We start from the raw sequence: 13,229 nt of genomic DNA on the forward strand, positions 1-13,229 counted from the left end.
AGGTTGATAACTAAGACTCAGAAATGTGTTTTTTTGGGAACTGTGGGGGGCGAAGAACAGAGGCAGGTGTGGTTACAATATATTCATATTTAGGTTTGCTGCATAAGGTATAGGTTGTCCTGTCGTCATATATTTGTATTTAAATCTACATGCCCTCTCCCGCCCCTGTTTTTCCCTTGTGGTGGCGTGTAGTAAGCCACTGGAGCAATCCAGGCCTGTCCTTGACCATTCACTGTTGGGTTTAAAACATCAAAGGAATGAAAAAGATGGGGTGACAAAAGTGAGAGGAATGTACCTCCACAAACCATCAGCCCCAAGCAGGTTTGCTCTTACCTGCCCGAGTCTGAAGAGACACCAACCACTGTGTCAGCCACATTGGATTTATTTAGAGCACCACACTTGGGGCACCTACTAAGCTCTGATTTATGTGCCTATAAACTTTTGAGTACAAACTGTGCTTACCGTAGACATGCAAAAATAGATTTTCTTTTACAGTAAGTGCGTCTACAGTGAGAGCGTCTAGTCTTTTTCTTTTTTTTGTAAAACAAGGTCTTTAAGCACTTACATCCTGGAGAGAGATACCCAAATATCCCTTAGCATGGTCTGTGTGAGCCTTGGGACTGTAAATCAGCCCCTACATCCTATAACACACATTCTAGCTCCCTCCACAATAGATCAAACGGTAATAAATAGCCACCTCTCTCCCACACATTGCTTTCCTTCCTGTTCCATTGGGCTTCCTTCTGTTCCTGCAAGCACTCATGGGAACTCCTTTTTACATAAAAGTGTGCAGCTGCATGTGATGAATGCACTTTTACAAAATCATACACGGAAACACACACGTCACATTGTGACACTTAACTGGTACAGGGAGAAGATGTTAAAAAACCAAAGTCTGCATAATGCAACGATTCATTAAATTACGTGTCCAAACATTAAATTTGGAGAGAGTGCTGTTCACTTTGGGTCTTGTGTGCATTGTGGGACTTAAAGTGCTTTTTTCCCTCTTTTACTTACAGGAGAGGAAGATGGCAATCGAGAGGCAGGAGAGTCGGAGATGGATGGGCAGGGGGAGAAGAGCAGGCACGCTGCCATGGGGCCAGAGGAATGGGATGGTCCAAGTAAGAAAAGCATGAGTATTACTTTACAAGACAGGCTTTCGGGGGTCATTTGATAAAGTTATTGTTGAGTAACTGAAAGGCATGCGGTGTAGTTCAAGGGAAGGTGATAAAGGGGATAAAATATTATTGTTTCTAAAAATGATTGCCTTGTATAGTAACTATATAGCTACACAATCGTGTCAGAAGTCTGCTGCTCGCTTGAAATGTACGTGAAGCCACCATTCGGTTAACAGTAAATTAAATTGTCGACAACACTGCTTCCTTAAAGACATTTTTTTTAAAGAACTGAATAATGCAATGCAGACGCAGCTTTTGAAGAGTTTACAACACACTTTTTTTTATCTTGTTTGCCCTTTTAGTAAAAGTAACTTCATCAAAATGATGGATAATACATTGAACAAGATAGTTGCACGGCAATTACTGCTCAGCAATAGCCTGCGCCCGCACTGCTGAACACACAAAATGTGATTCCTTTTAATGCATAAAATGACCTCAAGAATTTATTGCAGGTACATGCGTTTTTGGGGGGGGGGGAGAGAAAAGAAAGGGAGAGCGGGAGAAAAAAGTGGATTTGGGCAAGTTGTGCTTGCTAGCTCGAAGCCCCCCGGGGTGTGTATTTTATACTGACAGTGAATCAGTGTTATCGCACCTATCAGATAATGCATTTATCATTAAATTTCACATTTGCATTTAAATCTGGGGAAGGAAATGAGCATTGCTGGCTAAAGATAAGAGCGCCGGGACGACAGTAATAAACCATCACTGTGATCAGTCAGGAGACAGGGCTGAGGGGGTCAGCTCAGAACTATGGGGGCCATGACAAAAAGAAGGCATCACATGCAGAGGGAAAAAAAAGGCCCCCTTTTTTGGCAAGAAATGCTCAGCTTAAAAATACTGCTTTGAAAAGGAGGGATGGATGTAGCATGACTGGATGTATGACTGACTGTAATTATGCTTTCCCCCTTCTACTTAGCCATCAGAATGAGAATTAGAGGCTCAGAAACACACTGCTGGACAGGCAGTGGGGAGGGAGAGGAGGGGGACTTGAAGTAAACTTTCTCTTTGCATACAGCGAGGACAGCTGAACTGCAGGGGAAGTGATGTGAGACATGATGCCCATTTCATGTTTTGCTAAACCGCAGCATGAGTGGTTCCAACTTATCAGAGGACTTGGACACTTGTGGCCCAATCTCTGCTGTATTGCTGCCGGAAAAATGACACTTAGCACCTGGCTGCACCCAACTTTAAGCAAACAAGCTTTCATATTGTAGCGTATTGTGTGCGCTTCGCAGCCGGGTCATCGGTTTATAATCATCTTGTTTTTGACATCTCTATGATACACCTACCAATTAATGAGCGACTAAGGCACCCGTGCCCCCCTCGTGTGTTTTCTCAATGGGCACTGTGGAGTAGACCGAAATTAATCTTGGCGCATAATAATGCCATTCACTCTTTCATCATGGCTGCCATGAAAGGTCATTTCCCTTTTTAATTTTTCCCATTGTGCTGGAAAAGTCAGATGGGCATGTTATAATTTGAATAAAGAGGGGGAATCAGACAATCAGATAGGGACATTCGAAATGACATGACTTCCTGTTGGAAGCGATTAAAAGCAAATTTATTTAGTTTGTAGACTGTCTCCCCTTTAATCTCTTTGTAAATGTTCAGATAGTTGAGCATTCAAAAGTTCTTTGTTATTCTTTGGCTTAAGTTTAAGCAGCTGTGATTATGATCACCAACAGATAATTTTTAATCACTGCGCGTGTGCATCTGAATAGGACGTGTAATGGCCATTACATAAAAAGAGAGTGAAGCCTTTTAATGAGGTGGGCTAACTCGGAACATGCCCACCTGCTTTGGTGATTCTATTGAAGCACCTCCATACCATTTCCCTTTTGCTGAGTAACAACAAAAGCCTTTACAATCTACATCCTGTAATTGAACTTTTTTCTTTCTTTTTTTTTGTCCCTGCATTTCATCTCCACTTTAGTAACTCATGTCAAGTGCTGTCCACGATTGGCCCCTGTTCTCTGATTGTCTTTCTGTCTGGAACAGCAGAGAAGCGTACTGAATGACTCACTATTAATCTGATAGCTGGCTCTTCTCTGTTGTTCAGAGTGCTGGGTCTCTGATGTGGAACACCCAGCGAGTTCCCTTTCTCTCCCCTCATCTCTACAAGTATGTCCTTAAGCAAATCTGCACACTGATCTTCTGTCTCGTGTTCATTTCTCGTCACGGGTGTTTCGCAATCAGCCGCTGATTTGCCAGATAGCGTGTCATGCTATTCTATTCATTTTCATGGACTGCCTGTGATAGGAATCTGACTCCGTCTCTCTCGATTCTCTCCCGCTTGCTCTCCTCTAGGCTAATTGGGAATGGTGTGTGTTAGCTAGCTAACTCTGCTAATGAACTTGTTCTCATCCTTATCTAAATGCCTTCTCATGTAAACCACACCCCGCTTTGGAAAGTGAAGAAAATCCAGGGTTCGTTAAGAGTGCTGTAATTGTGTTCGCTGCAGTTTCAGCTCAAGTGTCTAGTCTGTGTGTGCATTTGTTAGGTTACGCTGTGGACCTCTAAATTTAAGAATTAGAGCTAATATGTAGCTGAAGAAGCAGCACATACTCAGATACGGCACTGTATTGTCCACTGCTAATAGGATGTGGTTTGCCTTCACAGTTTATTATGCTGCCCAAATGCAAATAAATACAGTGTGCACATGCAGTGTGACGTGTGTGCTAACAAGTTTTATTGTATTTTATTTCTGTAGTGATACAGTGGAAAGCATTTCCATTGATCACAATCTTTTTGCAGATTGAAGCATGATGAATGCCATCTTTTGAACTGATCGTGATTGACAAACTGTATTGTTTGCCATAGTTTTGCCAATTCTAGCATTGTGCCAAATGATGCATAGCTTACTTTCCACTCGGAATAATTAGTGAAACTGCACAACAAGCTGTCAAGGTCTAAAAAAATCATCTCCACTGCATTATGACATGGAGTTTTAAAAGGCTAAGAAAGACTTAGCAGCTGCTTAGATTTTAACCTTTTTCTAAAAAAAAAAAAAAGGCCCATAAACTGTCCCAGAGTGCAACATTATATCACTGGAATGCCTCAGAGAACTTTAGAAGCAGCATTAAACATGCTAGTGTTTTGAATTGAATTAAGCTGATCTACTGTAGCTGTCAGTTTGCAGCTAATGTCAACACCCAATTTCCCAAACTGATTAAACTGGATTTGAAGTAGATGTGACTTGCATACAGCGACATCAACATCTAAGATATCAGCCCTAAAACACACTTAAAATGAGCCACGCTGTAAAGAAGGAGATGCAGAAGGGGCAGATGAGTGTGACAGAGTGGTAACAGAAGTAATGTGATCACCTTGTCCACAAATCTCTTCTCTTGGCTTGTCCCTGACGGCCGGCATGGCCCAGCTTGCTCAGCTGCTGATGCCAGCTGGGCACCAGCCAGGGCGAGGCAGGGGTCAGCTGAAGGAGTGGCCATCTGAGAATCTACCTGACAGTGGGACACACACACACACACACACACACACACACACACACACACACACACACACACACACTTCACCCTGAAAAAAGATATCCATTTATATCCACCCCCTTCTTTTCCCCTTTCAAGACATCAAACATGCACATGCTGAAAACGCAGCCTCACTCAGATGTAAAAAGTCTCGAGTCTCATTTTTGACTCCAGCCAACCTAGAACGGTCTGTGGCCAATCCATCTTCTTCCAGTCGCCAAAGGAAAAAAAAGGAGAAAAAAAAACAATAACCATTTCAGGTTTAATGCACATATGTCATGCTAGGAGAATTGGAGGACCAGATGGCCACGATACTGTGGCAGGTGCCTCAACAAATGTTTGCGATTGCCCGTGCTGCTATTTATATCGTGGTGAAACACAGACATGCAAATATTTGCAAAAGGACAGTGGGTCGTTTTTTGTTGGGAGACAAAGTGATCATGAAAATAAACAGATGGGATGAAACCTTTTGGGCATCAGTCACATGAACTTGGACATTCCCTTGGTTCATCTGAAGAAACTTAGTGGAAAAATTGACCAAAAAAAAAGATAAAATGAAGATGAAGCGGTGACAGTTATATCTAGACCAGGGGTGTCCAACATAAGGCCCAGGGGCCACAATCAGCCTGGCAAATACTCTGGCTCTGGATAAAGGGAAGGATAAATTTTGGACTTTTATATTTATAAATTTTACAACTTGTCATGCTGATAAAGATCTCACCTAGAGCCATTCATACTGTAGTAATAAAATAATAGATAATCAGTTAAATGGCAGAAAAGTACTACAGGAATATCTGTTTTTTTAAGAACGTGTCCACAATAAAATCAATAATAAATATGGGGCAATTTCTGTGATTTACAAAAAAACTTTCCTCCAATTACAGGATGGTCTGGAATATAAGCACGTTTATTTCTTACAGTTTAAGCCCAAAGAGCCGTTCTTCATTTACTAGAACAGCATTTCTTTATCACATTGAAAAACAGAAACATGTTGAACTGAGGAAAGTGTAGTAATTACTCTTCTTTTTCTTATATTGACAAATTTAGGCATTAAGTCTTTACGCTAATAGAAAGGGGATTTTTTTACTTGCCGAGCCCACTTAAGGTCAAAGTGGGTCATATGTGGTGTGGACCACAATGTGAAATGTTTGAGATTACTGAGCTCGGTGACCAGATCTTGGCATTATAGCTGCAGAATCCTTTCACCATTCAGTCCCAGCTGAACTGAAAGTAAACCCAAACTATGTAGCACTTAAAAGTACAGATCGACTAAGAAAAACAACTTTTAAATTCTTACACAGCAACAGTCCGTTTGAGCACAGTTCAATCAGGTCGCTCTGAGTAAACAAGGCATTTTCTAAGTCGACACCCAAGTCCATTATAAAGTCAGGGTGTCGTCAAGGAGGGAGGGGCGAGCCGAAATGAGGGAGAGAGACAAACGGAGCACCCAGATGCAGATTAGGCTGCAGAAGATGAGGGTGTAAAAGGGATTTAATGGTAGGATGGATTAGAGAAATCCTTGTAACAATGTTAAATAATTATGGTTCCAGCCGAGATCAAAGCGCCATTGATTGAACCCCTCAAGCCTTCAGCACACAGAGTCTTGGAAAGCAAAGATTGGTAAACTAGTGCTCAGACCACTCCGGCTGCTCCAGTTAAATTGGATTGGAAATATTAGGATATAGATGAATCCTTCAGGAGGCTTTCGCAAAGCTTTTGTCACCGGAAATGTAGCTTGGGAACGGTATGAAAGGTTTGATAGTGTACTGTCTCGACAGAATCATAAGACGAGGGTGTCGCAGCTGTCTCCACTGATACCTAAGCGTTTTAAGTAGACTTATAGACACACTTGACTGTTATATCAGCAAACTGAAAACTTTCAGCGCAGGCTTTCATTCAAGGTTTTTATTTTTTATTTTTTTTTACTTTTTTTTCCTCTCTCTCCCCCCGCTTCGTCTTGTAATCAAGAAATTTGGACGTGCATCATGGCAATTCTCCCGCAGAAAAGGAAGGTTTTATCTCGCTCCTCCAGGGGTTTATTCAAAGTCTTCTGACAAGTCTCACAAAACATGAATGACACTGAGATTGCTGATACTGATGATGAAAGTCCATCATCAGCTTCTCTGTGAGTTCAGGGCCCTGAGTGATGTAAAATTAAATTGCAATCAAAGTGCTGTGTGTAAACATTTGTCCGCTTCTTCTTCTTTTTTTAACAAATACATTTATTTCTTAAGAGATTGTTGATGACGGCTTTGTACTCTATGCATCACCTGTGCAAGGAGAAAACAGCCCACTTCCCCCCCAACCGCAACCGCCATCACCACCACGTACACACTCGCAAATGCACAATGTGTGATTATAGCGATGAAATATGCAACAAGAGATTAGACAAATCACTGTACTCCTGTGCTGCATCGACTCGATGCAAATTTAGTCACTGATCCGCTATACTAAGAGGCTTTATGGAGGAACTTCATGGTTGTTAGTTATATAATCTAAAATAGGACAAAAATGCAATCACTGTTCTTATCATGTGAGGGAGATGTCACTATATCCAGTTCTAGTTTTGTGTGGATACGTGGGAGAAGGCTTTAATAAGATCATTTACTTCCAAGCGTTTTGTCCACAAATCAGCTGCTTTTTGATTCCACTTCATGTGAAAAAGTCCAAATAACATAAATCGTCGCTAAATGTGACAGTCCTAAAGGGCAGGTTGGTGTTGCTGTTTCTACCCTCCACCCCAGGGGGGACTCGACACCCCTGGTGTCTTTCTTTAGCTCTCTGAAAGTGTGTTTGTTCTGTAATGCTTACCCTCCCGGGCACCATAGCATTGCAGGTTTTTCTTTTTTCTTTTTTGCAAGAGCTCTCATTGTAATTGGCTGAATATTTGATGTGTGTATTTAGTATTAGTATGGAGACGCTGGTGCAAGTTGTGCCAGGGGATGTAACACTGGGTAAACTCTGGGTTGCTCAAGTGAAACTCGTTCAAATTGTGGAATTCGTCGTTTTCATTTGGCCTCTTTTTTTAACTTTTATTCGAGTGACTTTGGAGTTATTTCTTCATGCGTGAATTTTGCTTTGTGAAGGGGAAAAAAAATCTGGTCCCCGGTGCTTCAGATAGTGTGCCATTTCATATGCGTGTGCAAACTTTTACTTTTGGTGTCCTCACAGATTTCTGCTTGGCCACAGGAGTTCAGTCAGTGCCATGCAAGCTGCATCCAACCCAGCCACCCCCAACCCCGCTCTACTCTCACTGTCCCTGCTCTAACACACGGACTCATGTGCAGCATTCACACTGATAGGTGTTGATATCACAGCAGTACCACCGACTGTGAAGACCTCCTATTGGTGATGAACAGCTGGGCCCAGTGTGGCCCACCGGTCACGCCAATTCCACCATCCTTGGTGTTTTTTTTGGTTTTGTTTTGTTTTTTTGTCTGTTTAACGGCGGTGGTTGTGGTGGGGAGGGGTGGGGAGGGGCGCCGCTTGTCAAGTGAATTAAAATACCAAATAATAGTAATAATAATGATACTGAAAAGTTAATAAAAAATGGCATGTTCCTCCCTGATTGTGCGAGTGCTGTGGTATTCAATTATGCAATTTTCATTGGCATATTAATCATCTTTTCAACAAACAAGCCGCCGTTAATTAAAGCAAAGCATGGATAAAGACGTGTTGCCGGATCATCACTCCGTTTATCACCGCGCACAGACCCGCAGTTAAGTAAATTCAGGCTGTGAGATGAATTTCAATGGTCCCCCCTGTTTCCCTGTTTCTTCCTCTCTGTTTTTCCTCTGTGTGTGTAGTTAACCATTTATTTATGTGTTGGAGGCGGAGTTAGTGACGTTTCATGTCGTTGTGTTTGGGAAATTGATTTTTTTTTTTTAAGCCAATCAGTTAACCACTAGTTGTGAATGAGTTTAATTGTTTAATGCAAGTCTCCAGTTAATGTCTCTTTCTCTTCTGTTCAGATTTCAATGTAAAATTCTCTTTGATTACGTCTGCCACTGCTCAGATTAGTTAAAGCGACTCAAAGTGAATGAATTTTGATTTTTCTTTTTATACTGTGTCCACACTGGGCATATAGAGGAGTCCAGGGGAACTATGTGACATCTTGGCATACATAGAACAGCTCTGTCCATTCTTCTTGTCTCATTTTTTCCTCTGGCTTTCTCCGCCGCCTCTGTGCCTTGCTCATTGGTGGGAGGGGATGGAGATTATTCAGGATCTAGTAAGATATGGGCTCCTCTCTAATCATAGCTCACTGCCTCCACTGTCATTCAGTCACTAAATAGAAGTGGGGAGAATGTCTTCGTGATGGGAGCAGCCAGACAGTCAAGCAAGCGCTTGAGTTCCGCCAGGAGAAGAAGAAAAAAAAAAGAAGTCGAAGCATCTGTAGACATGTCGCTTGTCCCTGTCCCTCATTGTGGAGCAACTTTATCAGTGCCAGCCGCTCACCCACTTGCTAAACTGGAGGGCCAGTCGCCTCTTAACTTAAACATAAGATCTTTGTGGTTTGAAGCACTCGGCTGCTCTGCGCCCAATGTGGATCTGAAAGGCAAACACGACTCCTGTGTCGCCGTCGCCCATCACAAAATCGCACCACATGGAAAAGTTGTTTGTGCTGTGCTAGCTCGAATCTAAATGCACTCAAACAGACTGTTGCACTGGAGCAAGATCCACCCCCCCTCCCACCCCCCACCCCTCAAAAGGAAAAAAAAAAGAGAGGTGATGGAGAGAGAAAGAGAGGGAGGGAGACAGAGAGGGAGAGAGATGGAGAAAGAGGAGGAGGAAGAGAGAGCGAGAGAGAGAGGGGGAGAGAAAAGTCAAAAACCTCCACATAACAATGCCGGAGAAAAATCAGAACATTTTCCACCGAAAGATGGGCCATTTCCAAATCCTTGTGCCCTATCAGACAAATTAAAGTAAATCAAGCATGAAATGAAGCAGAAGAGCCCGGAGATAAGGCTCCTTTAAGTCGTTTACAGATTAGGACAGAGAGAGAGAGAAGGAGAGAGAGAGAGAGGTGCATCTGGTCTCTGGCAGTGAAGGAGGCTAGTTTCTCATTTCACAATAGCAGCCTGTGTATAGGATTACTCTCCCCTGTCACCGACATGAGGAGCAGTGGGGGAATAGACGTCCACAAAATGTGTCTAAATATGTCCCCTCAGAAATATTTTTCCAAACCGAAGAGGAAGAAACAAAACAACAAACCTCTCAGTGTCGACCAGATGTGACACGTGATAAACGGGCATGTTGCACCGGCGCGTCGACCCGGGTGTATCGCTCTGATTTGTTTATTTCAGTCGCCCCTTCACCTTTTCTTTTGCTCAAGTGGCTTCATCGCTGCGCGGCTTAAAAATTCAAATGTATTCAGGATTGGCTGAGCTACGTCACGTGACTGTACGGCTGTCAGCTCCTATGCGCATGTTAAGCACGCCTCGGATCAGGTCTTTGGGGAGGTGGGAAGAGAAGGATGTGGTGGTGGAGGTGGTGATGCGGGTGTTGGTGGGGGGGGGGGAACGTTGAACAAATGATATTCACAAAATGTGATTTTGTTTTTAATATCGCTGTAAACTGGGTTGTTTAATATGTGCGTCGCACTTCTATTTTCTGTTTTACATCAGCAGATTAATTGCTGTTTTATTTTAGCATTCGCAAATAATCAAAACATAATTATGGAGCTAGTTGCTCATGGAGGAATGATATTTTACAGTGCTCACACAGACACAGGCAGACACACACTATAACACCTCATTCATGCATGCACACAAAATGCAAAGAGGAGCTACCCCTCCCCATACCCCTCTAACACACACATTCACACATACACACATCTCCACTCTCACTCACACACACACACACGCTCCCCTTCTGCACACCCACACGAGGCAAGGGTGCGCTGCTCTTTGATGCCGCCCGTCGAGCTCTCGACGGATTTTGTTTCACTCCTTTCCGTGTAGCTTTTCTGGGAGTGATGAGAGGTGGGCTCGGCTCCAGCGCTCAGCCCGCTCCGAGAGAGACGAAACCCGGCCCCCGTCGCCGGGTAGCTGCTCTCCAAAGCCGCGACCTTGACCTTCCCGGCCCAAGTCTTAGGTTTAGCTCCTTTATCGCGCTATCTCCAGGCATTTAAAAATACTCCTGAAACTCAATGATTTAACCCGCTTTTACGCTGTTCACATCAAAACTGGATGAAAAAAAAAAAAAGCTTAATCCATCTTATCTGTTGACTGTCAAACTGCTCCGGCTAAAACCTACTCACAAAAGACAACTAGGTCACCCAGGAAAAAGAAAAAACTGAATTCCCTGTTACTCAGGGGAAGTTGCAGGCTGGTAATTGACTTGGGAGGAGATTCAGGAGCACTTTAAAAATAGCATCCTTGTCAATTAACTGCAGAATATCAAGAAGGTAGCAATGTTTACTTGTTTTCCTTGCTAACAAAAAAAGTTGTTAAAGTACTTTTTTACACGGCCATATTTTTGAAAGCAATCTCCACCTATAGTTATGGAAAAGTATAACTCTTTATGACACAGTTTGTGACAAGACTGAACCAACAGAACAGCATCTTTCTTCTGCTCCTAAAATCTTGTTATCCTTCTGTCTCGAGTGCGTGCATTCCCTATTCACATACAATCACTTACTCATCCGTCCTGACACACTCAGGTAGAGTAATGTCCTTTTGATGGTTCTGAAATTTTAAAGAAAAGCATTTAAAATAATCAGATTCCAGCATGAGTGGTGTGTGTCCTCTAGATGTTGTCGGCGATACGGCGATATCTCTGCGCGAGGACAGTCATTCTTTAAGTTTTCCCGTCTCGCTTTACATGCTATCAATAGAAATTGCACTGCTTCTCTAAAGATGGATGTCTCAGAGATTGTTGTCAGCCAGCCTCCTGCTAACTTCGCCTGGCTTTTGATGAGACGGCGTGCTTGACAGCTGGTATATTTCAATTGTTCAATGACACCAAACACCAGTCTCTGTGTTGATAATGTACTAGAGGACTGAAACTTTTGTATGTGTGAGTGAGTGTGTGCACACATGCCGCTATACTTTTCTAAACGTTCCCTTTTTCTTTGTTGTTTTAATTGCTGCAGTTTAAAAACGATATCAAAAATCATGAGTATGAAAAGACCCTTAGTCTTGGATCCCCACATAAACACTATGTCCGGTATCCCTAGGATTACTTCCACAACTTGCAATAAAGTGGCTACCTCCGTGGCTGAAAGCTCAACACACTTAATTTAAGTTCCAAACAGAGTTCATTTCCTCACTTGGCCACTAGAGGCCACCTCCAAATCAAACCAATCCCCCAGACTTTTTTCTTAACTTTTTTATATTAAGACTTAAAGATATTTCTCTCAGTAAAAGAGACAAAACTGTTTTCAGTACTAGGGGCCAACATAGGTGGATACAGCTGGTATCTGTTCTGAAAGCTTCACCTCAGTTATTTCGAGTCATCGAACTAGACCACATTGTCATGCAATTTGAACACAAATGAATAGCTGCACTAACCCTGTCCAAGAAGCCCGTGCTTCAATTTTGCTGTGTGAAATTCTCACAAACAAAAGGCTATTTTGAGTGTGACTTACTAACTAGCAGGTATCTGTATCTGTGCGATACAGCTAGAAAGTCTACAGATGCCAATTGCTAACCAAGCTAAGTCTATGTCCACTTTTTACATACAGTCTATGGTTACAGGTTACCATGGAGCCTGGAAACAGGGAAAAAAATATGTGGGAAAACTGAACTAAACTAAATCCACCTTGAAGCAGCTGGCTAGGTTTTGCTCTGCTTTCCATCTTTATGACAAGCTATGCTAACTGGATGCTACCTATAGCCATAAACTTGAGGTAGACTGAATGCAGTTGGTACTCGTTTTACTTTTGGTACTACCACACCAAAGCTAGCGAATGAAAACAAGTTTAATTTTCATATGATGTTTCCTTCCTTCCTACACTACAAAGGTAATATTAAATAACAATATCCTTAAGTAGTTTATGATTTCCAAAGTGCATGGATGTTTTAAGTGTATCCATGCTGGGTATACATAAAGCAGTAGCATGGTGCACTTGAAACACCCATCCACAATGCTACCTAAGCAATTCAGCGCAAATAAAAAAGCCTTTAAAAAACTTAAGTCAACAAAAAAATATATGATTTTAATTAATTGTATTTATTGAGCAACAGTAATTTGTAAAATGCTGAACAGGAATTGCATACGCACAAATATTTAATTGTATTTCAATTCATTATTTTCTTTCTATTGAGCAACTTTTTAAACTTATTCATTTAAAGAGCAATTGCAAACAGTAATAATAACACTGGAGGCTACAACCACATAACAATAGCCTACTAAACCATTAAAAATAACAGTAGTTCATTCATCTACTGAATTAGGCTGTCATTCACAGTGGTGGCATACGTGGTTCTGGCTTCAATCAGCGATTTTTACATTCAACCACATGTATGACTTTTAACCAGCAATGTTAAACAATTCAACTAAACACTATTCAGTGCAACTGGATTCTACCACAGGTACAGTTGAGAAATTGCATCTCGCTTTT

General features: G+C 42.1%; 1 protein-coding gene across 2 annotated transcripts in view; it reads left to right on the plus strand.

Annotated features, from left to right (window-relative positions):
• zfpm2a (zinc finger protein, FOG family member 2a) overlaps positions 1-13,229 on the plus strand; it is a 127,046-nt gene that overhangs the window by 45,149 nt on the left and 68,668 nt on the right. For both annotated transcript variants that reach the window (XM_085473455.1, XM_085473456.1), the window contains exon 3: positions 1,020-1,121. In XM_085473455.1, coding sequence (XP_085329581.1) covers positions 1,020-1,121 — 102 coding nt within the window. The remainder of the gene's footprint in view (positions 1-1,019; positions 1,122-13,229) is intronic.

This window comes from Copadichromis virginalis, linkage group LG11, assembly GCF_057382275.1.
Source record: "Copadichromis virginalis isolate Kocher_CV1m ecotype Utaka linkage group LG11, C_Virginalis_male_GT1.1, whole genome shotgun sequence".
In the NCBI taxonomy this organism is placed as follows: Eukaryota; Metazoa; Chordata; class Actinopteri; order Cichliformes; family Cichlidae; genus Copadichromis; species Copadichromis virginalis.